The sequence below is a fragment of the Molothrus ater genome, chromosome 16 (assembly GCF_012460135.2).
Source record: "Molothrus ater isolate BHLD 08-10-18 breed brown headed cowbird chromosome 16, BPBGC_Mater_1.1, whole genome shotgun sequence".
Lineage (NCBI taxonomy): Eukaryota > Metazoa > Chordata > Aves > Passeriformes > Icteridae > Molothrus > Molothrus ater.
The window spans coordinates 4,826,840-4,849,318 of record NC_050493.2 but is presented as its reverse complement, the minus strand read 5'-3'; the positions used below and the strand labels follow the sequence as shown (position 1 = coordinate 4,849,318).

At 44.1% G+C, this 22,479-nt stretch overlaps 1 protein-coding gene across 5 annotated transcripts in view; it reads right to left on the bottom strand.

Moving 5' to 3' along the window:
• Positions 1-22,479, bottom strand: part of MAD1L1 (mitotic arrest deficient 1 like 1) — a 352,399-nt gene that overhangs the window by 101,932 nt on the left and 227,988 nt on the right. For all 5 annotated transcript variants that reach the window (XM_036392627.1, XM_036392628.1, XM_036392626.1 and 2 more), the window contains one exon: positions 19,961-20,168. In XM_036392627.1, coding sequence (XP_036248520.1) covers positions 19,961-20,168 — 208 coding nt within the window. The remainder of the gene's footprint in view (positions 1-19,960; positions 20,169-22,479) is intronic.

Here is a 22,479-nt window from a genome sequence, read left to right as displayed (position 1 = left end):
ATTCTGCAGAAGGCTCAGCATCTTTCTTCAGAGGAAGGCTACTGAAAGTGTCAAGTGAAGACACTTGATAGTTTGAGAGTTTAAACCAGAGCTTTTGGGATAATTTTGACTGCAAATAATAATAAAACACTCTGACAGCAGGGGTTTGGGTGGAGAAAAAGGGTAAGGGAAGTAGAAACATATTCTTAATTAAAATCTCATTTAGCAAATTTTTTTAAATGTGCTTAAAAATTCCACCGAGGTCACCATTCTGGAGAGATGACAAACTCCTGGGATAAAGGCTGGAAAATCCTGGTAGTCATGTCACATTTAGCAAGTCAAAGATATGTTTGTATAAGGCTGTAGAGGGCTAAATCCATTTTACATGCCGTATGTATTATTAATTTCTGACAGTGGGCTTAGAAAAACCTAATTCTCTGGAATACGAGCTCCCTTTGAGCAGAGGGAAGCCTTTTCAAAACTCATCTTTTATTGACTGAGTCATTTTTGAGTCAATCTGTCTGCTTTCGGCAAGACAAGAGTTTTAAATCTTCTCCCTTTTTTTCCTCCTTTTGGAGTCGTGGCAAGTCTATTAAAACCTGCTAATGTATGCAGCAAGGCCTCTGATTTGAAATGTAATGAATTCTTCAGATAGTGGCAGATTAGGGGGAGAAGATGATAGAAACAGCCAGAGCTGCCAAAAAAAGAACTCTCCAGAAAAAGAGGAGGAGAAGGGTGAGTGGGAATGAGAAAGATTAACCCTTTTTACCCAGAAGAAGAAAATCTTTAAGCTCCATTAATAGAATCAGTTAAAAAAGCAGAACTGGAAGAGGCAGAGCATCTTCAGGCTTGCCTGGGGCTGAATGAGACGGAGAATAAATGAATCTTTCCTCCTAGAGTCTCTTGTAAGATTAGGTAATTCCCTGAGTGAAAAAGGAATAACTTAGAGAAAATTAGCTCCATCCATATAAATAAGCTTTCATATTCCAAACTCGTCACCCAGAGCTTCCCAGGCGAATGCCCCAAAACATTTCTGCTGTTGTGTAACAGATGGTTTCCTCCTCCCCCCTTCCCTGGGTTGGTTCCAACCGCAGTATCTTTCAGGTGATCTTGTTTTAGCACAAAAATGAGCATTTTGGGTGTAAATCATCAGTCCTGTTAGTGAAAGGAGGCTTGGCAGTTTTATTGACTTTGGCATCTTTGAAGCGCTGGACAAAGCTTATGGAGTCACACAAATGAGAGATTAGCACTGTCTCCATTTTACAGATAGAGGAGCTGAGGGAAAGAAAGTCAAGGATACTACTTAATTCGACAGCACAGATCTGGTGACAGCCCTGAGAGCACAGAATCTGCTGAATCACGGCACAGACCTGGGATATCTTCCTGTTTAACAGGAAAATTCATAGCTCAGCCTTGAATTGGATGGCTTTAAAAAATAAAATTAGCTCCATAATAAAGTTCTAATGAAACAAAACCTTAGAGAGAACAGTCTGATGGAGCATAGGTGACCCAGAGGATTATAATGAAAATTAAGCTCAGCAGAACTGATGCAGGTGAGTAAATGTGGGAGATTGAGAAATGGGTTCTGTCAGCCCAATGTCCCTTTGCTAATGACAGGCATTGAAATGTTTTAACAACTGAGAAATCCCAAATAACAGAGGCAAAATCCTTCAATTTAACATGCAGCAGGGATATGTAAGTCCATGCATGTCTTGAAGGAGAGACTGTCTTTCCCTACAGATGCAAGGCATTCAATCCTCTATCACACAACTCAAACTACAAAAGGCAAGAAGTTTTAAGAGCAAAGTTAGCTCAAAAGCTGCTGGAGGCAGAGACTGTGGAAACTCATCATGAGCTGGAAAAAAAAGCAAGGAAAAAACTAAGCATGAGCAGGAAACCTTTGCAGTGGGATACAGGACACAGGTAAGAGTGTTATCTTGGAGGGCAGCAAGCCATGGAGTTAGCCTGGCTTTTCAAATTGCTTCCAGGTACTGTCTGCATTTGCTGGCAGAAACACATTTTCTTCCACCCTGGAGAATAACAATGGCTGTTTGCTTGTGCCCACATCTCCTAAACTCCATCAGCCCCTTGATGTGGTTCTCTCCAACTGGGAAGCTGCCTTTTCCTACCTGTTTGCTTCCAAGCCTGATGTGAGTGCTGCAGAATTCATGAGAACTTTTCCATTTCCATGTATTAGTGCTTTTGGGAGGAAGAGGTTGTGCTTGCTTTCATCTACGTAGACACAACCCCGACCTTTAGCTGGGTGCCAGCCCTGTGATTCAATAGCTGGCACTCTCTGCCTGAATCAGTAATGAGCTAAAGGTTATGGCAGGGAGCACGCTGAGCTCTGGATAGTCCATTTTTCAGAGGAGATAAGAGACTCAGACCTGGAATGTTACAGAAGAGGTAAAACATTTTTCCTGGCAGTGCATTTTTTATTTGGGGCTGAGGGCATGACCCAGGACTGTGGCATCAGTCCTGTACAAATGCCATTTGGTAACCACGTTCTGCCTCCTCCACTTTCAAGTTAAAAAGACACTTCTCACTTTCTGCCATTGGGATGGCCCGTGTGGCACTAAGCAGTTGCTGTACTTCACACGAGCCATGGATCACATTAAGGTGGATGAAGCAATCCCCATGCAGATTTCCTTTTGCTGTGAAGTTTTGCAGAGCACTTTGGGAATCCTGAGAGGGCCAACACACTCATTGCAGCAAGCTCCACCACATCAACTGTAGCAGCAGGCTCAGAGAACAGCCTACTCCAGAATTTCACTATTTTTCTTTTCCAACTTCATCTTGAATTTACTCTGCACAGCCTCTACAGTCCTTTCTTCCTGCCTCACAGTCCTTTCTTCCTGCCCTACTTGTTGGGAAGATTCTCTTGCTTTCTGACATTGCTTGAACTCTTCCATCTCTCTGTCTCCTGAGAACTCTGCACCAAACATTGGCTTCGTGCAGGACTATCCTGTTTGGAATGAGATCAGTCAAAAAATTGAGATCTCCCATGCTTAGTCACCAAAGAGATTATTTTGGTATAGAAAAAAAGCACAGCACTGAGGTAACCTTGACTCTTGGTTTCCAATGATGCACCCCACACCAGGGAGCCAGTGCACAGAGAGTCCTGATCTCTTGCACTGCAGCCTTCCACAAGAAGAATTCACTTCATTAAGGTTTAGAGAATATTTTACTCACTGCTGCTGCTGTGGACTCTTCCCACTGAGGTCAATGACACCAAGTGCCATGGAGACCATGCTGCTGGCGTGAGCAGCTCTGCCAAAACAGATCAGACACTCTTAGGAAAAGTGTACATTGAGGAACAAGTGAGGAAAGGAAAAATGGTACACACAAAAGATTTGTGTGTGTGGGATGTGCAAGCAAGGAGAAACAGATTTACCCAACTCGGCTAAATCAGTGAATTATCTCTGTGCTCGAAGAAAAAGTTATCCTTAAAGGCTGTGCTATTCAGTAGCTCACTTTACATCTGAGAAAAGTCTGCAAAAATCCTCCTGTATTATCTCTAGCCTTATAGATTTCTTCTTTTCATCTGAGGCTCAGAGTGGGGATTACCCATTAAGGTGCAGTGGCCAAATCACATTCAATCTATTCCCTGTAAAAAGAAGAAAAAGCTTTGGTGTCTCTTGTCCCCTTCCATCTCATTCACTTCTCGTGTCCACATCCAAAGCATTTACCTCCAACTTTCAATAGGTGAATAGGTTCTGAATACCAAGAGGACACAAAGGATGATGCTAAATAACAATTCTCACTTCTCAATCCTACAGCCTGCATCCCACTTATCCAGCACCACAGAACAAGGGTTCATTTAAAATATTCACCTATTTCTCAACCCAATCACCAGACAGCTGGCCATTTCCAGCCAGCACTGACCAATGTTGACCTGCACAGTTTCCCCAGTATCATCCCCCTTGCTCTGATCAGGGATGTAACAGTGGCAGCATCACTGGCAGGCTGGTGTCAGACCATCTGGGCTCAACCACACAAAACATCTGCAGTGGTTCACATCTGGCCACCCCCACGCTTGACCTGGCAGCACCAGCTGGAGCAGATGTGTTCAGCAAGGAGTGATGTGACCAAGAGATCCAGCCCTGAGCTGTGCCAGCTCTGCCTCTTCCCCTGCTCCTGCAGCCCCAGCGGGACCACTACCGAGTGGAGTTAAACAAAGGAGTTAATAAGTACAGCTGGAGAGAGGTAATAACAGCAAAAGACAACTAGAAAAATACCTTTGCAAGCAGATGAAGCATGTAACTACAGGCAACTAAAATGCTTTTACCACGTTGAGTTTTTATAGAACTGTGTTTGCTTTTCCTCAACCACAGAAGTCAGAGACTGTAAACATCTGCTTGTTCATGCTGTCTCTCTCCCACAATGTTTTGATTTAGGTATTTTGCTGTAATGTCTGCAACTTCAACACATCAGAATTGTGCCAAGGCTTCAGTAACAAACAGTAAAAGGGATTGAAGGTATTAGAAAAGTGAAAAGCTAATAAACCCAAAGCCATTAAAACTAACTGACAAGAGCCCTGGCATCACTCTGAAGCATTCCAAAGTAGAATTTCCTGAGCTGAAATTACCTTGAATACATCTTTCCAGTAAAACTGAAATTACCTTCCTTTCAGCATGAGACCTATTGAAGTACTTGACCCTTTGGACATTATAATCTTCTTGGCAGCATTATCAACAGTTGCTTCAGAAGCTGGTGAGCTGGAAGCCCAGCACGACTGTTTGTCATGGTTTAACCCCAGCCAGCAACTGAGTGCCACACAGCCACTCATTCACTCCCTCTCACCATCTACAGGACTCTCAGTGAGGTTTATTCTGCTGCTCCCTTAATTTTATTTACTAGTATTTGGATTCCAAAACAAAAAAAAATCAATTTTGGCTTACTAGGAATTATAAAGAACTTGTGTAATTTGGCTTCTGATTTAGTTATCAATCCAAAAAGACATTCTGTACTAAGAAGTAAAAGATAAAACCATAAAGCAAGGTTTGCATTACTTGCAGCTGCTCAGAGTAAAAAAGAACGCAAAAAACAACAAACAAACAAAAAAAAATTAGAGAAAACCTAAAGAGATTTTTATTAATGCTTTAGATGACTTAGAGAAAAAGTCACTTAATCATAACATTGTAAACAAGGAAGTTCTACAGCAGTATTTAAAAATATCCAAAATCGTTTCAGGAGCCCCATTGATTTGAATTAGGCAGCTGCATAATCACAGGGGCTGCAATTTTAATGAACATTTCAACAGGAAATGTAGAGCTGATTATATATATCAAAACAGGAAAGATCTGAATGCTGCAGTAACTCTTTTTTTGTTGTTGTTCTGTTTATTACCTCAGTGTGCAGATCCAAACTAACTCCAGAAGTAATACAGAACTTACCTGACAGCCCCTCTCTCCTTGGCTCCCAATGCTTCCTTCTGGCTGCAGCTCTGATCTGTCTTGATACATGTCATTAGGCACAGCATTTTGAAAAATAATTAGTGATTCAATCAGATTTTACACTGGATCAAGTGGCTGGAAACTTCAATGCTGTGCTGCAGTTTTCCCTTAAAATACTTTAGGGCATGTTATATATACTTAATTAGATAATGTTTATACAGTGCTTTGAAGAAATAAGGAACTCTGTAAGGGCTGGGTCGCATTTTCAGAAAGGAAAAGAGCAGTGTTGAGACAGCACAGGCGCAGAGGGAGAACAAAGCTCTCAAAAGCTGAACATCACCTTGTTTTCAGAAAGGTTTCAGGACATTTGAGAAAATACATGTCAGCAGCTTCCAACACCCAGGAACTAAGAAAGGAACAAAAGTTGTGAACCAGGGGATGCTGCAGAGGCAGTGCAATGACAGGGCTGCTGATACCAAAGCGAGAACAGTGGCACCAGAGTCACAGGGGCAGCAGCAGCTCTCCAGTAGGAAAACTTTGCTTATACCCAAGCCCAGGCCATTATTATTACCCTCTTACTGCAATTTGCAACATAAGGGCTCAGATAGAGTTGTAGGCCTTGATAAAACAAAATGCATTCCACTCCTGGGAACACTCTTATTCCTAAGAGTGGGAGCTAATGGAATAAAAGTATCTGGCTGCTTATTATTTTGAGGAGAGGAAAGCAGGGCTTTTTTGTAAAAGTTAGGGTGCTTTCAGGTTGCATGCTAAAATACTAAAATACACTGCAAAACACAAAAATATGTCTTGCTAGGAGGAACAGGGAGCAGTACATGGTCTTCCCCTGACTGGGCACCCAGAGCAGGCACCAGAGGGGATGCAAAGCACAGAAAGGGTGAGGGCCAGGTTCTGCTCTGGATCAGGATGAGGCACCCCATAAATCCTTCATCCAAACTTCTGTTAAAAGAATTTGGAAAGCAAAAAAGCAAGCTGTGGCTAAATCCTCTCAGAATGAACAAGAGATGCTGCATCAGACATTTGGCTCCCTACAGGGCAAGAGGCACAGAGAGTGCTCCAAAGAGTTTCCAGTGAGCAATGAAAGCAAACAATGTATGCAGGGAGCTTTCAAAATGATTGCAGAGAGAGCCCTGAGCTTCTGTTCAGTGCGTTTTTGGGTTTTTTATTTGCCTATAACTAAATTACATGATTTCTTTGCAAGTCTAATTATGCAGTTAATTGATGCTGGTGCCCTTTAGCATCTGGCATTTAAGATTAAGTAAATAATGGAGAAAAGTGCATGCAGCACCCAGCAATAATTAAACACAGCAAGTGTTTGTTCCCCCACCCTCCTCCATTCTAACCTGTTACATATAAATCTCTGAGGATAACTGTCTTTAATAGCCTCAAATACACTTACACAGCATATAATGGATACTTGACAACAGTATTTTTCCTCCTAGAGATCAGGGATAGTAGGTGTATCTTTACTCTTAGACAGGAGATTTCATTTCATGCCTTGCACTCAAGGGGAAGGAAAAGCTTCATTGTGACAACTCTACCCAACTGAAGAGCATGCTAAATGGATCTTCATGGGAACATACTTCTAAATCCAGAACTGTGACTGTTGGCATCATGCATTAAAGATTTGTGGTCAAATTTTTCCCTTTTTCACATGCATGCTTCCTTCCTGACAGACCATTCCGTGTTATTCATGTATTTCCTGAAGACTGTGGAAATGCAGGTTATGAAAAAGAAAGATTGTGTTATCTAAAATAAAGCTCCCAGGGAGACTTTATTGCTGCCTTTTAGTTCTTAAAGGTGGTTTATAAGAAAGACATGGAGAGACCTTTTAGCAGGGCTTCTGCAATTGGTTTTAAACTAAAAGAGGGTCAGTTCAGACTAGACATAAGGAAGAAGTTTTTCACAATGAGGATGGAGAAACACTGGCACACAGGTTACCCAAAGAGATGGTGGATTGAAGCATTTCAGGTCAGGCTGGACAGGGCTCTGAGCAACCTGACCTAGTTGACGATGTCCCTGCTTATTGCAAAGGGTTGGACTAGATGACTTTTAAGGGTCTCTTCCAACTCAAACTAGAACATGATTCCGTGATTTTTCACATGTAGAGCACTGCACTGAGATTTCCATCTGATCTTAACAGCACAGTTTCCTCAGAAGGCCAAATGTAAGGACTGGACATAAGTTACAAGACCTACTCCAAGTCTTGTGCTACAAGAAACTCTGAACCAGCTACAGCAGACCCAGCTTCTGCTGCTCCTCCAACAAGACACTCAGGAGCATAAGCTCAGTCCAGCAGGTCAATGTCAGCCAGACTCCTTTCCTAATACAGCTTTGATTCAAACTAACAACACTATGAAAGGTTTTTAGTTCTTCCAGAGCTGCCTGATGGAAGGAATTCCTGCCCAAAGATTAGTGCCACAATCTTTTTAGACTCTGCAAGCAAAAAAAACCTTGTGTGGAGACTCCTGCCCACCTCCCACGGGTGCTTAATTAATATCTCTGGCATACTCAGAGACCTTTGGACAGAGGGTGCTACAGAAGTGGAAAATATTATCATCATTATGCCTGCTCCCACCAGTGCTGGCATCCAAGTGAGAGCTTTCCCAGCAGATGGTGAAGTTGTGAGCAGGGTTGGCTTTGGTTATAATTTCCCTCATCACAGACTCCCCTTGCTGGAGCAGCTTCCCTTCTTAATGCCTGAAGAGCAAACCAGAACCTGCAGAACAGGACTGCATCCTGCTGGTCAGTACCACTGACACATTCAAACCAGCCAGCACTCAAATCACTGCAAACTAAATCATCCAAGGGGCTTTCTAATTAAAAAGAGCTTCACTTGGATGGCAGTTCTTTCTCCTGCCTGTCACAGTCAGCCCTCCCCTGAATTCTGATCATTAAAAGGAAAAAAACCCAAAGCATTAATCAGCTTTTGTTAAGTGTCAAACATTGCCGCTCTAAACAATGAGCAAAACAAGGAGAGGTGTTTAATAGCTCTCAGAGCAACTTTATACCTTCCTAAACACTATTTCTGTACCTCTTGCTAATTGCTTATTTGCCCTGGTTGTATGGAAGAGCCTGGCTCGCTCCAGCTTTGACAGAGGAGAACAGCAGTGTTTAACATGCTGCAGGAGGTGTGATATGCCTGGTTCTAATTTTTATCCTTATTTATTTCTGTCGGGGTTAGCAGCTGAGGACTCTGAGCTACCTGAGGCGTAACTAAGATGCCATTAGCTTTAAATCTGTTCCCAAGTGCTGCAAGCAGCCTCTCCATTTGGCTTAGGACATCACCTTGCAGATGAAGCCTTTGCATATGTGGGAACATTCTGCTCAAAATTTCTCTCTTCACCAAAAACTTCCTAGGGAGACTCTGGAATAAAAGCACAGGGTAATGCTCCCCTCCTCTTTCCTGGGACTTTTCATTGTAAAATGTGAAGGATCCTGTAGTAGAAAGAAGAGCTTTGAAACGGGAGCAAAGAGTAATCTCTGCTACTCCTTGTAGCACCATGGGAGTCCAAACACCTTCTGCAGGGAGCTTGCAAAGGCATCAGCATCCTGCCCACATTGCAAGGAAGGGACTCATCATGGAAACAACCTGACCTGGAGCTCTCCTCATGGTGGCTGATGATGGAGATGCCTTTAGCCCACATCTGCGACTGGCTCTAACATCAGCGGCTCTAACGTGGGATTTATTTTTATCGCTTTGCTAAAACGAGACAGAAACCTCCCCTTGCCCGAATCCTGCCTCACTTCAGGGAAGGCAGCATGGCAGTCTAAAAGGGGAATCACACACCATCGTCATTACCAGCCTATTCAGAAAGCCTTTGCTGAATCCCTCAGATCTGCACGGGCGCTTTGATGCCACCAGCGGAGAGATTTCCGATGACACATCCGCAGTCTCCAGCAACGGTGCTGCTGCTGCTGCTGCCTCTGGCCCTTCCTTACAGAAGCCTCTGATCTATCTAATTTAGGTACTTTTGCTGCACACCTCTGATGGTGTCTGATCATGGCAGAAGGTAACTTTACAACATTGCATACCTGCCCAACAACCCACCATGCCACAGTCCTCCAACAGGACCCATTGAGATTTTGCTATTCAACAGAGACAGAAACACACTCAGAGAGCCAGGGAGTGAAAAGGCAATTTGTGAATCTGATCTCATCTCCAGCTTTTCATCTGTTTGATTTTCATCCATTGAGCTGGAGCTGGTTGTACGTAAGGATGAATATGCTGTTCCCTAATGGAAGCTGGATTGACCTGCTCCTCTTTAAGTGGAGATGACAGAGAAGCTGGCACTGAAATGGAGAAACATGGAAACACTGCAATAGCAAGGGAAGATGCATCAGTGCTGTGACACACAAAACACACCTAGTAGCTTTAGTTTACTGTAAAGAATGGGCTGCTCAGAAATCCCTGATGGGCAAACACGAGTGTCCTGCATTTTAGGACTTGCTATGATTTAACAATGCCTTTGCCTCCCTGGCACGAAACTGCACCAGCAGCACGAGGTGCCCAGACCACAGCCAGCAGCACAGAGAGCACTGCATCTACACATGGGTGCTAGCAAGCCAGGTGGATAGGGGTGAAGATGCTAAGACAGGCCTTTCTCCCTTCCTGCTGACATCCTTATGTCAGCACCACATTCTAAAGGATATCACAACTCTACCACAACATGGTACTGATGTCAGTGCCATGATTGAGACAGCAAAGTAATTACAAGTGTCTGCTTTTGTATGCTGATTGCTTTCCAAATAGATCTTCTCCATTCCAAATAAATCCACTATGGATTAACATTTCTCCTACTTGTTCACTACCTAGAATGTATTTGATTAGAAAAGCATGATCAAAACTCTGCTTGACCATTTTTCAGCACTTCACCATTTTTCCTCATCAGGGAGAAAAATGTATCCATTAGTTAACCTTTTCAAACACATTCTTTTTGTAGTCTAATTCAAAGAAGGATTATAAAAAAATCGTCAGACTCGGCATGTGAATAGCTTTTTGTGAGCACAGGGAACAAGCATTCATATATCAGAACATCAGCATGGGGAGATAAGGGAGCTGTATACTGAGAGCTTATCTGAATGCAAGATCAGCCCTGTGAAACCAGCATAAACATCAAGGACAGAATCCATATATTGATGTAATTCTTAGTGCTACTGGTGCATTTGTGTGAATTTGCAATTAAATAAAGCTTATTCTTACAAAGAAAACAAGAAGTTAAAGATACAATTCAAGGTCTATTGAGATCAGTGAGAATTTTTTTCATTGCATTTGAATATAGCTCCCTTTCCCTCCCTCCCAATGTGTCTACCCGAATATTAAGAAAGAAATTACCTGAAATTTGTTTGTACTACTTTTAAACAGACCAAGAATTGAATCCTCAATTCTCTTAGTCTGCTTTCTAAAGCAGCAAATCCAAAGCTCTCCTTTCATCCACAGCTAACATTTAATGTATTTAAATCCACATTAGTTTTGTACCAAATAAAGTCATAGGAAATACCACAAATAGATGTGGGTGACAAATTAACTGATGCAGGCAACATAACTTTGAATTTCCTGACTTTTAGGCAATTAAAATATCAACTTAATTGTTGGATCTGTGTAGCTTCTCTCATTTTAATATGTAAATCAGTCTCTATTACGCTATAGCTCAAAGAATGTGTGACTCTGCTTACTTGATTAGGCTGGGAATTGCTGGTCCTGCTGTCACTATGTTTACACTCTAGTGACAACTTTGCACATCAAATTCACATAATGCAATGTCATCAACTTACTCATCAAATAGAAACTTCTTAAATACAGCCGCCGCTCTAAAATACTGAACCTTATTTTACTTCATTTACAGCTCCTAAATAATCAGCCTAAGTGAAAAGAAAAACTGGAAATTCAACTGCACAACAGTATTTCTCAGAAAAAACCAGCTTCCCACAGTCAGGGAGATGAAGCAGAAAAACGGTCCATGCCAAAAGTTATCCTTCGGCTTCCAAATTTTAGTTGCATGTTGCCCCTTTAAAATGTGGTACAAGGAGACAAACTTTATTTCTCAGTCTCCACACATTCACCCCACCTCATTTAGGATTCAGTGTTAAGGAGCCCTTAAGATTTATCCTGTGAAGATAGTCAGATGTCAGCTCCTGGCCACCTGTAAATTGATACAAGGACTCCAGAGAAAAGCAGCAAACTCAGTCATTTTTTTCCTATTATGAGCTGATCACAACAGGAAAACCATCTTGGACAGTCTGGAGTGGGAAAGTGTAAATAAGTTCAGTATTTTCCCATTCCTGCAATCTTTCCCCAATCCAATAAGCAGCCCCAACCAAGGGGATGTTCGCCTTGCCAGCACAAGGCTTTTTAAGACTTCCCAGTGTCCTTGACACCCTTGCAAAGTTCCTCCACTGGATTTCTACCACTCTACTGGCTCACAGAGGCATCAGGCTTTAATTTCCAGGAGAAGCAATACATTGACAAGATGCAGAGCAGAGATCTGAGGCTCTCTGCTGCCGGAGCGCTCCGCCACGCTGGCAGGCTGGATTTTCTGATGTCAGGGAAATCGTGTTGGCCTGAATTTGAGACATCAGCACAAGCCTTTCTTCTCAATCCTGCTGATGAATGAAAGAGCATTTTCAATTGTGTACATCCAGAGGCCTTGTGGCACATCAGGACTAATCAAAAGCTGCTCCATGATGCCAAGTGCTGTCAGAGGCAGCTCACAGCACAGCCCCGCAGGAGCCAAAGGGCAGCTGCAGATAATGCTGCATTTCCTCCCCTTCAGGGCTGGAGACATCTAGCAGGAGCATCCCAGCCACCAAGGAGGCCACAATCAAGCAATGAGAACTCAACTCAAATATCCCAAGCAGGAAAACACAAATGCCAAAGTTTACCAGCAACAAAGCTCAACAGGCTGCTGGCCTGTCTCTGGTTGATAAAGAAACCATCAGCACAGAGGGACATTGAAGAAGCTGAGGGATGTAGAAGGACTGTGGCCACAAAGGATGTTACCTTTCATGTGGCAGTTTCTGTACAGTACAAATTTGGTGGTGTTTTACAAGGATTGTTGGAGTGGGAAGGATTTAAAACACAGAGAGAAGGGTTTTGGATCCTTCTGCAGCTCATTGACTTTCCTCCTTGCAAAGGCTCTGAATGTCCCATGAGTAAAAATGAAGGAGCACAGCTACTTCTGGGGGTTACTTCTGGTAGTGAGAGCAACTCTTCCACATGCTCACTTTGTATTTCACTCAGCTACTGATGGACTGGGAACTGGAATCCCAAGTAATCAGGCTTAAAAATACTGTTTCAATTACCAGTTTTTCCTTCACAGCCACATACAGAAGGAGAAAGAATACTCCTTGTCAGCCCAGGTTTCTCTACACATTTTCTCTTGATTTATCTGCTCCCTGAAGTCTCCTCTAACCTTGCTCTCTGCCCATCTGTAATGGTTTCAGCTGCCTCTAACCTTCCCACCTACCTCAGCAGAGGCAGCCTCTTCTTCCCCCGATGTAACGCCACACCTGTACGGTGTCAGGACCGAGTAAGGAAAATGCATTTGCCCAGGAAACCAGCAGCTTTCTCCTCAGCTGTATTTTCTTGCAGTGCTACTCATTTCCATTACACCCAGACTCAAGTCAGGATCAATAAGCCCAGAGAATCTTCCCTTGGGAGCCTCCTTCCTCATATTGCTACAGAAACCATTGCAGATGTTGTCGCAGTTGTGTTTAAATTTGGTGCTCCTTATCACATATACATTTTTATTTTCTTTTCCATTTCCTTCTCTCTCAAAACTCATTTTACTATTTTTTCTTTGCAAAAATGGGGGTTTTTTTATGGAACAAAGCTTCTACTTCTACTAAATATTTTGTAATCCATTTCTACACAGTGTCTAGGAAGAGGGCAGAAAGATGCTTTTAAAAAAAACACTTGTAGGACTTGCTGGAGCTAATGGAAGTATTATGTGGGTTCACAGGTTGCCTCTTAGAAAAACAGAAATATTGAGTTCTCCAAGAACTTCAGATGTGAAAGTGGTAGAAAAGGAGGGCAGGAAGAAATTCTGCAGCTTTTTTTGCTCTTTGTGAAGAGCTAAGTATAGTCTGGATAGTAACCTTTGACTGACACCAAGTTTTACACATTCACACATTCACCAGCTACAACAGAACTACTTTACAGAATTTATTACAAACCTCTGGCTCCCTGGGCAGCAGACAGAGCCTGAAAGTCCTAACAATGTCTCAGTGGCACCTCCCATCCCAGTTTCACAAGAAGCTGCAGGCTTCAGGCATCCTTGGGGGTTTGTTGGGTCAGCAACCTTTGGCCCTCTCGCAGCACACAGATTACACTGAGCTCAGGGCAAGCCTCTGCTTGTTCAACAGACTCGTGGCATCTTGCCACAGGCAGGGCACACTGCTTGCAATATCCTCAGTGCTGCATGACTTCATATCTGTGTTATCTCCAAAAAGAAAAAAAACCTTGGGAATCTTTCTGGATGATGAATACTATATAAGATTAAAGCAATTTTCTTTTAAGACCAGAAAACAAATTCAAATTCAAATTCTTCCAGCCCTTTTGAGATACTGGACTTTCATTCAAGCCAGAACCTTTATAGGTGCCTGCAGTGACTTCAGTAGTGCAGAACATTTACCATCAAAGGCACTGTTGCTAAATCAGAACACACAAAAGCTTCACGGTATTTTCCCCTTACAGCTGCACTGCCCAAATCCATTGACACCATTTATGGACTCTCCCCTCACCACTGTAACCCTGTCAATATGAAGTACAGGAGATCACAACTCTGCTAGAGTTATTTATGAAACCAGGTATATTTAGCAGTACCACCTGGCTATCTCTAGTACTGGGCTGAGACAAAGGGATATGGATAATAATGAAGGGAATCAGAGTAAGCTCTATTTAAGCTATCAGCTTATTCCCAGTCTTAATATACAATTCAGGTCCCAGACTGGTCTAAATGTCTTGCAGAAGAGAAAGTAGCACCATAAAAACAATAATAAGGAGAATTAGCTGGGAGCTGGAGGGATTGCCCCACAGAGGCTGTGGAGTCAGCACAGGAGGGCAGGCAGCTCCCAGTGGGTCAGGACTGCTGCTAATAACTCATCCCTTGTGCTGCTGTCCATGTCATTTGTGGTTTGCACACTGATGCTGTGCAGCATCTCGGATGCAGGTAGCAGTAGGGGAGGATTTCTTCCCCCATCAAGGATATGTGGCCATCTCTGGAGTGAAAGAGGACAGACCTTCATCAGTGCACAGCAAAGCACCAGAGGCAAAGTCAAGCTCTTTATTAACTTCAGATGAAATTGGGATATGCAGAAAGCAATTTACTGAGATACAGGCAGGGCATAAAGGCTAACATCCTGCTTTTAACAGAAGTCCCTTAACATCTGAAGGCAGCAAATGCCCTGGACCTTTGTGCCTCTTCAGAACAAAGGCAATTCCTCAGTATGAGTGAAGGGGAACTGGCAGGTTAAAGATAAGTGACAGAAGGGTCACCTAATGAGTCCTTCCTGTGCTTCAGGATGAGACTGAAGGAGAGCTGCCCTCTGTGCACTCACCTGGCCCAAGCCCATTTGACCAGTGGGATGCTGAGAGCCCTGGCACAAAGTGAGGAATGGAGGCTGCAGAGCCACATGTGCACCCAGCAGCAGCTGAGGTCAGGGAAGGATCCTCCATCAGGTGGACTTGGTTCTCATTCACAGGTGCAGCCCTCATCATGTGTGGATTCCCTACACAGATGGCAGGAAGCACCAAGGCTTCCAAGCACCAACAGCTCAGACAACTGTGGATGGAGAACAGCAACTTCTAAATTCCATCTGCTCCTTTTTTGTCACCTTCTGTACTCAGAAACACATTCATCAGAAGCACAGGCACAGTGGGACAGTGACAAATTTTACCATCTCTGGCTTGTCACTTCAACAAGATTAGATTATTTTAATATTAATTCATTACCCAATTTAAATCCAATTAAATAGATTTTAGAAGGCCCTGGCATGGCTGTGATGCTGGGGACAGCCCCTGCTGAATGCCAGGTGCAGCATCTGTGTTAGGGCCAAACACCTGCCTCAGAGTGAGATGTCCCCCTTTTCCCACTTTTTCCCTATCAAGGGGAAAAGGACACTGAAACCATTGAGATGGATGAACAGCTTTTCTTTTTGATGGGATTATGCTTAGGAAAATAGTTCCAAAGTTCTCCACAGATGGTTGAAATCAGAGTTGATTTCCCCATCTTCCTTCCTGGTAGGGGTGCCAGCCTCTCTCTCATCAGAAAGAATATTAAAAGCACTTTTCCTCTTTCTCACAGGGAGAAGCTGCATGAAGAAAGGAGCACTCTGGTGTAGCTATGGGATAGCAATAAATCATGAGAGCTCATGGAAAATTCGCATTACTGCATTCTTTTAGTCAGGAACCAGCTTCCATGGATCATCCATTCCTACCTTCAGATACATTACCTTTAAGATAAAAACACAAATGGAGATAAGAAGCACCTGAACCATTCTCTCTCATTTCTACCTATGCTTTGTTACAAGTCATTACTTCTCCAGCTCCCTATTAGCTGCCACCTACATACTTGCTTGCAACTAAGACCCAAATCCATCTCCAAGAGGTCTATCAAGACCCCACAGGGCAAAAAAAGAAAGATCTAAACAAAAATGGTCTGGAGAGAAATGAGGAAAAAATAGGAAAAGCTATGAGATGGAAGAAAAAAAAAAGTAGAAGATGCAGACTGAAATACAGAAGGGGCACTGGAGGAAAGGTGTGAAGAGCATGGGGAAGGGAAATGCAGAATTGGAACAGATTTCAGATCTGTGCAGCAATGCCCTGTGCCACCTTTCCAAAGCTGTCACAATCTGCATCCCTGTTTCTGAGGCAGGAGGCCTCGGAGCCTCTCCCCAGATGGCTGTCTGACCTTGGTGCTCCCTGCTCTTACACAAGCCAGCAGAGGAGCACAACACTCACAGAGCTCACACCCCGAGCACAGCACCCACAGCCCTGCCCCCCAACACCCCAACACCCTGCTCTGCCAATCTGTATTTTGGAAAAGGACAGGATATTGTTATAGCTCTCCATAGGTCCCCATCTGAACAGAGACTATTATGGCATAAATGAGAGGAAAGGGCCACTGAACCATGTGGCAAGTTGCCAGGCTGTGCTGCAGCCTCCAGCAGTTATGCTCAAAGAGATTTAAAGTCCAGCATAACCTTGATTTTTAATAGAGTCACATTTAATGAGCTTTAACGTCCACAGTAATAATTTTCTTATTACCTACGCAGGAGTCGGAAATACAATCACAAGAAATGTGCTGCACTCCAGTCCAATGAAGGGATTTAACAATGGCCAACACATTATTATCAAAACCATCAACATCATTGTCCTTAATGCCTTTTTTTGGTTGGTATAATTATAATTCTGTGAACCATAAGCAGAGCTGTTGCATACCACATAAGCTTGCTGGATGCATCAAACCTGGCTGGCTGGAGGCCACCCAAATCCCTCACCTTGCCAAACAGCCAGTCAGGTTATATGGCAAAACAGGACAATAAAATCTTACATTTACCTCTATCTGTCTAAAGGCAAAATGCAAACTTACATATGACCTCTGCTGTCCTCCCAGCTTTTATCCACACTCTTCCTACTCTGTCCTTGCTCTCTCTTCACCCCATTCTGCTCTGACACCAGGGACCTCCCACCTCAAAAGCTCGGAGAAGTGAATTTGCCTCCTGTGTGTATCACATGAATGAGCAAGATAAACAGATGGGGACTGCAGCTGACAGAGAGGGGTGCAAGAAAAACTCCAATTCTTGTTATTTTTGTACAGAAACAGCTTCACAAAGCTCAAAGAAATTCGCTCCCTTATCATGCACAACAAACCTCCCTCCCTGGGGTAGCCAATTGGACAGTGACAAACAAAGCAGAGGGAGTTTCTGCCACACGCTCCCCACTTCACACCTTGAAAATACACTGAAGCAGAAGGCATGTGGCAGCTGTTCCTGTGGGCAGAGCTAAGAAAAAGCAAAAGCTGGATCTTCCATGTCTTATCCAGAAGGAGACAGTGTGATTTTCTGGCCACACGAATCCATGTTGTTGAGCCACTGCTGAACAGCTGCTGTATCCACACTGTGGGTGCAGGATGGAGCCAGTGCAGAAATGGATGCAGCCTGCACAGCACACTTGATCAGCTGCCCCCAAGCCACTGGAAGCTCTCCCTGCTCCAGCAAGGAGGCCAAATCTGGCATTCACCTTGCTAAATTAAAGCCAGATCAGAATAACCTAGTAACCTTGTGGTCAGCACTGTAACATCCTCAGCATCTCTTCACATCCCAACATTTGCATCTGACTATGCTGCTGAATGCTCCCACAGCAGAAATGAGAGTTTAGGTGCATTCATGGCAATGTGCCCTGTGCATGACAGTGATGCACACAAGCACATGAACTACAAGAAAAAATGCCCAAGATGTCTCCACGCAACCTGGCTTCCTATACCTTCACCCTGTCCTCAAAGAGAGTCATCCACTGGGCTGCTCCAGCCTTCAACAGCTTTTTCCCCACTTTGTTTACAAGAATCACTTCCAGATGCACTTATAGGCACTCTGAGAATCCAAAGGGCCCTCCTGTGACTTTGGTAAATGACACTGAAGTACTTCCCACCCTTCTAAGTTCTGAACCGGCTGCTCTCTTCCACCTGAGCTGGTTACCAGAAGTCAGAATGATGTAACTTGGGACTGGGGTAAAAGGCAAAAAAAAAAAGCATCACATACATGAGGCTGGAAATACCCTGAAACCCAGCGAGCTGTTTGTTTTCCTGTTGGAATCAAAGGCAGAAGAGAAAACAGCTTTAAAAATGCATCCTTTGTGAGCTAACGACAAACCTGGTAACATCCCAGCACAGAGGCACCTCACAAACAGCTAAAAGCAGCTGCACAGAAAGGCAGCAGAATAATAATTCTAACACATGACAGGAGGCACACGTGAGGAGCACATTTCCCCAGAAGAGATGGTCTAATTACTGCAGAAGATACCCCAGAGGTTCATCCAGCAGTGACAGAGGCACGGGGCTGACCCCACCTCTGCAGCCTCTCTGCCCCTGCCCTCCCTGGGCACTGCAGCCCCTGGACCTGCAGCATCAGATGTGCCTGGCACTTGGGCATAAGGACAGACAAGGGCACTGGGCAGCTGCATCTGCTGCAATTTAAACACCTAAAACACAGTGCATTTCAAATCCAAATTGCAATGCAAGAGCTGTCCCCAGGAACTGCCCACTGGGGGTCTGAGACTGGAAGCTCCTACAGACAATAGGTTTTTTTTAAATGTTTGCCAAGTGTTTCATGCTTATGCATCTGTTAGAGCAGCCACTAACAGGAGTGACAGAACTGTCACTTACTTGTAACATGCAGTGAGCTCTTCACTTTATAAACCACCCCATCTGCACTTCTCACCATCATATTTTTAAGGCTATATAGTACCACAATCCAGTATGAGATGCTGGAACAAACACAATCTCAGCAGTAATAAAGTGTCATTGTTTGAGCGATGGGAACACAGACAAGCTACTTTCTGAGAATTTCTGTTTCATAACAGAGAGAGATGTTTTCTTCTGTGGATTTTCTTTAAACCAGGGCTCTACCCTTTTGTGGGTCTGAAGCCTCCAGCACTTGTGACCTTTGGGAAAAGCCCTGCTCTTTCAGTCTCATCTGAGGGAGGATCCTGACCTCCAGACGTTGACCAAGTACATGCACTTGGGACACACCAGGTTTGCTCCACACAGACCTTCAGTTCTCTTTTATTTTTCTCTTCTCTAACAAATTGTTTTGAGGCCATGAGAGAATTACAGCAGGAACTTCTCCAGGGCTTTTCAGCATAACTTGGTTCTGCCTGGTCCCTCACGGTGTTACAGGTGATGGCTTAGGCTTTATTGATATCCTTACCTTGATTTTCAGAGTCTGAGAGCATGTCTGAAGGTGCTGATTTTTGGGGTTGCTGTACTAAAAAGTCTCACTCAGGTATGTGAAAGGAAGACAGAGCTGTACTGGAGTGCCACAGATTCTGTGAAACGTATTTAGCTCAGTGAAAGATGTACTCTGCTTTCATGGAGTATTGAATGTAGCTGTGATTAATGGGGCACATATACACTGATAAACAATATTAATTTGTTTTAAGCCAGGTCTGAAAAGATTTCAACCACTTGCTTCCCTGCAGCTATGAAAGTTATTTCCTGCTGTCTGTACTACCTCAAGGGCTAAACCAGCCCTGAAAGGAAGGAAATATTTCCTTTCACTCTGTTGGCAGCACCAGCATATGAAGGCTGTTGTATTGGTATTTCATTCATCATGAGCAAATGATATGAATTATTATTATTTAGCCTTACCACCTACCCTCTACCACACTGCCACAGGATTGCCACCTCACATCCCCTCTCTCCTGCATCAACCCAGCTTTTTTCATTTTCCATATAACCACTCCATCAAGCACACTGTCTGCAATGCCTCCATCTGCTCCTGCACTCAGTTCCTCTGGCAACACGGATTCAGAATAAATGCATCCCCAGGAGCAGAAGCCAGCAGCCTACCTGCAACTTCTTGTGGGGACTGAAAAGCCCCAACTCCTTCCAGACTCCCAGAGACGGAGCCGCCTTCTTTGAGCACCCGCACCAGCTCCCGCAGCCGCTCGCACTCCTCCTGCAGCTGCTGCTGCTCCTCCTTGCGCTGCTGCTTGGCCAAACTCATGGGGTTCATGCTGAAATGGACAACTTTGGTCCTGCTGGGGTCGTAGTCACCCTGGGGGGCAGGAAAAAAAACAAAACCAAAAGCACATTGAGTAACCGCTCCAATCCCCAAGCTCACCCGGCCTGTGTCACTCGGTGAAATAAAAAAATGTTACAGCAGAAATAAGGTGACATTTATGCAGTGACAAGGTTTCAGTACAACAGTTGAAGGCAGCCAAGCCCAGTGTTGTTTCTCCTTCTCTTGCTATTCCATCTTTAAAAAGCCCCTGAAACAAAGGCTGAAACAAGGCAAAGAAACCACAAACAAACAAAAAATAACAAAATCAGAAAAACCCACTGAAACACCCCACTTATAACAGAACTCATCCCCTGGCTGATACTTCCACAGTCAGATTTAACTCCAGAAATGAAGTTTTATAGCTGTATTTAAAATCTCTTGATAGCAGGAGATTATAATGAACACCCAAACACACCCTTAAACTACAGCAGGACACCCAGTGCCAGCCTGATTTATTGCTCATATGAGCCAGCAACATCCATGGCATCCAAAGGTGGAGTCATTAGCAAGTTGTATCAGCTCATCCCAAGCAAGGGAACAGATACTCCATTCCTTTTTTCCTCAAAGGAGAATTGTATTTACAGCAGCTTAAATAGTCAGTCAAGCCCTAAGATGGCAAATTAATATTCTTTCAAAGCGAGAGGAAAACACTGATGTTTCATTTGTGATTTCAGAGAGACAATTTTCATATAAACTACAGGAAGCCTCACAACCATAAATGTAGTAAAACATGTGCTAACGCTGGCTGCCACGGCACTCTGCCCAGCTGAAACCCTATAGCAGTGCCTGCATAAAAAGCTATTTTATATGGTAATATTTTTCCTCCAATTAAATCTCGGGACCTAAAGTGATTTTGTAAACATTAATTAACCCTCAAGAGCAGCATGAGGTAGGTATTATCCCAATTTTATCATTTCATTTCCATTAAAGATGTGATAGAGCTTTATGTGGGGTTTTTTCCCATGCAAACCAGAGCAGAGACTGAGTGACTTCATCCTGCACTGCTGGTCATTGGTGGTAAGAGACCCCAGAATATCCCACTCCCAAGTATCATTTATTGAAAATACTCTCTATTCTCATAATGTGAAGCTCTTCATCAGGCAGTGAACTGCTGAAACTCACTGCCCCAGAGCCTGGCAACAGACACACAACAGTATCAAAAATGGGTCGGACAAACTCAAGGACAGCAGCTCCATAACTGGGCCATGACAGGGCAGGACATGTGAGAATCTTCCAGCATCTCTGGTTGCTGGAAAAGTGCTGGAGAGCATGGACAAATCTGTGGGCTTTCACAGAATAACAGCTTCTATCTACCATTGTGGTCAAAGATGCTCTTCTGGGATTTTCTTCCCAGAGATAAAAAAGAAGGGTGTGGTGGTTCCTCATAACTACTTTGAGAAATCAGTTTGACCACAGCTGTGCATCTGGCTAGGAGAGAGTCACTGTTCCACAGGGTAAGTGCAAGTCACAGAGGAAGGAGGTCACATGAGTATGTCCCAGGCCATGAAGGGGTGGGAGGAACTCCCAGAGGTCTGCCCTGGTCCAAGAGCTCCCTCCAGGGAGCTGGGAAGAGTCAGGCATGGAAACCTCAGGTCCCCTTCGCAGGTGTTTGCAGTCCCCACAGTCAGGACTATGCGGTCTCCCAAGCCTTGGCCACACACTGAGCAGGTGATGCAGGTTCTCCTACTGCCCAAGCCTCACTTCAGTGAGCTCAGGAACACCTGGGAGGGCAGCACTGCCCTGCAGCCCCACAGCAACAGGGCTTTGTGACCCCATTTGCACAGCCAGGCTGAGACAAATCTCCCTTAATTGCCAATCAAGCAATTCAGACCAAAAGAAGAAATTATCCCACCATCAGCCTTGATCAAAAGAAATTCAGGTGAGACCTGAAGGACACAAGCAGCATGTTGGAGATATCAAACAGAGGGAGAAGGAAGACAGCTGCAACACCAGCTCATTAGATATATTTTCCCCAGCACACACTGGCATTTACAAACCTGCTTTTGCCAGCTCGTTACCTTCTCCTGCTATTTGCACTCCAGGACTCCTCCAGACAGGTCAGGGCACTCCTCACTCTTGTGTTTGTCTATTAAGGGAAGAGATTCAGCTCCAAAGTTTGCAACAGGGCTTACTCTGGCTGCTAGGAGGATGCTCCAGTGTCAGCTGTGGATCTCAGTTTTCCTTGGGCAGCTGCTGGTGCTTCTGACCAGCTGGGAAGGGCCCTGGCCCTGTCTCCCTTGCCAAGGCCAGGCAGAGCTCCCAGCTCCTCATCCTGGCTGCCAGCACCATTCCAGCTGCAGTGCAG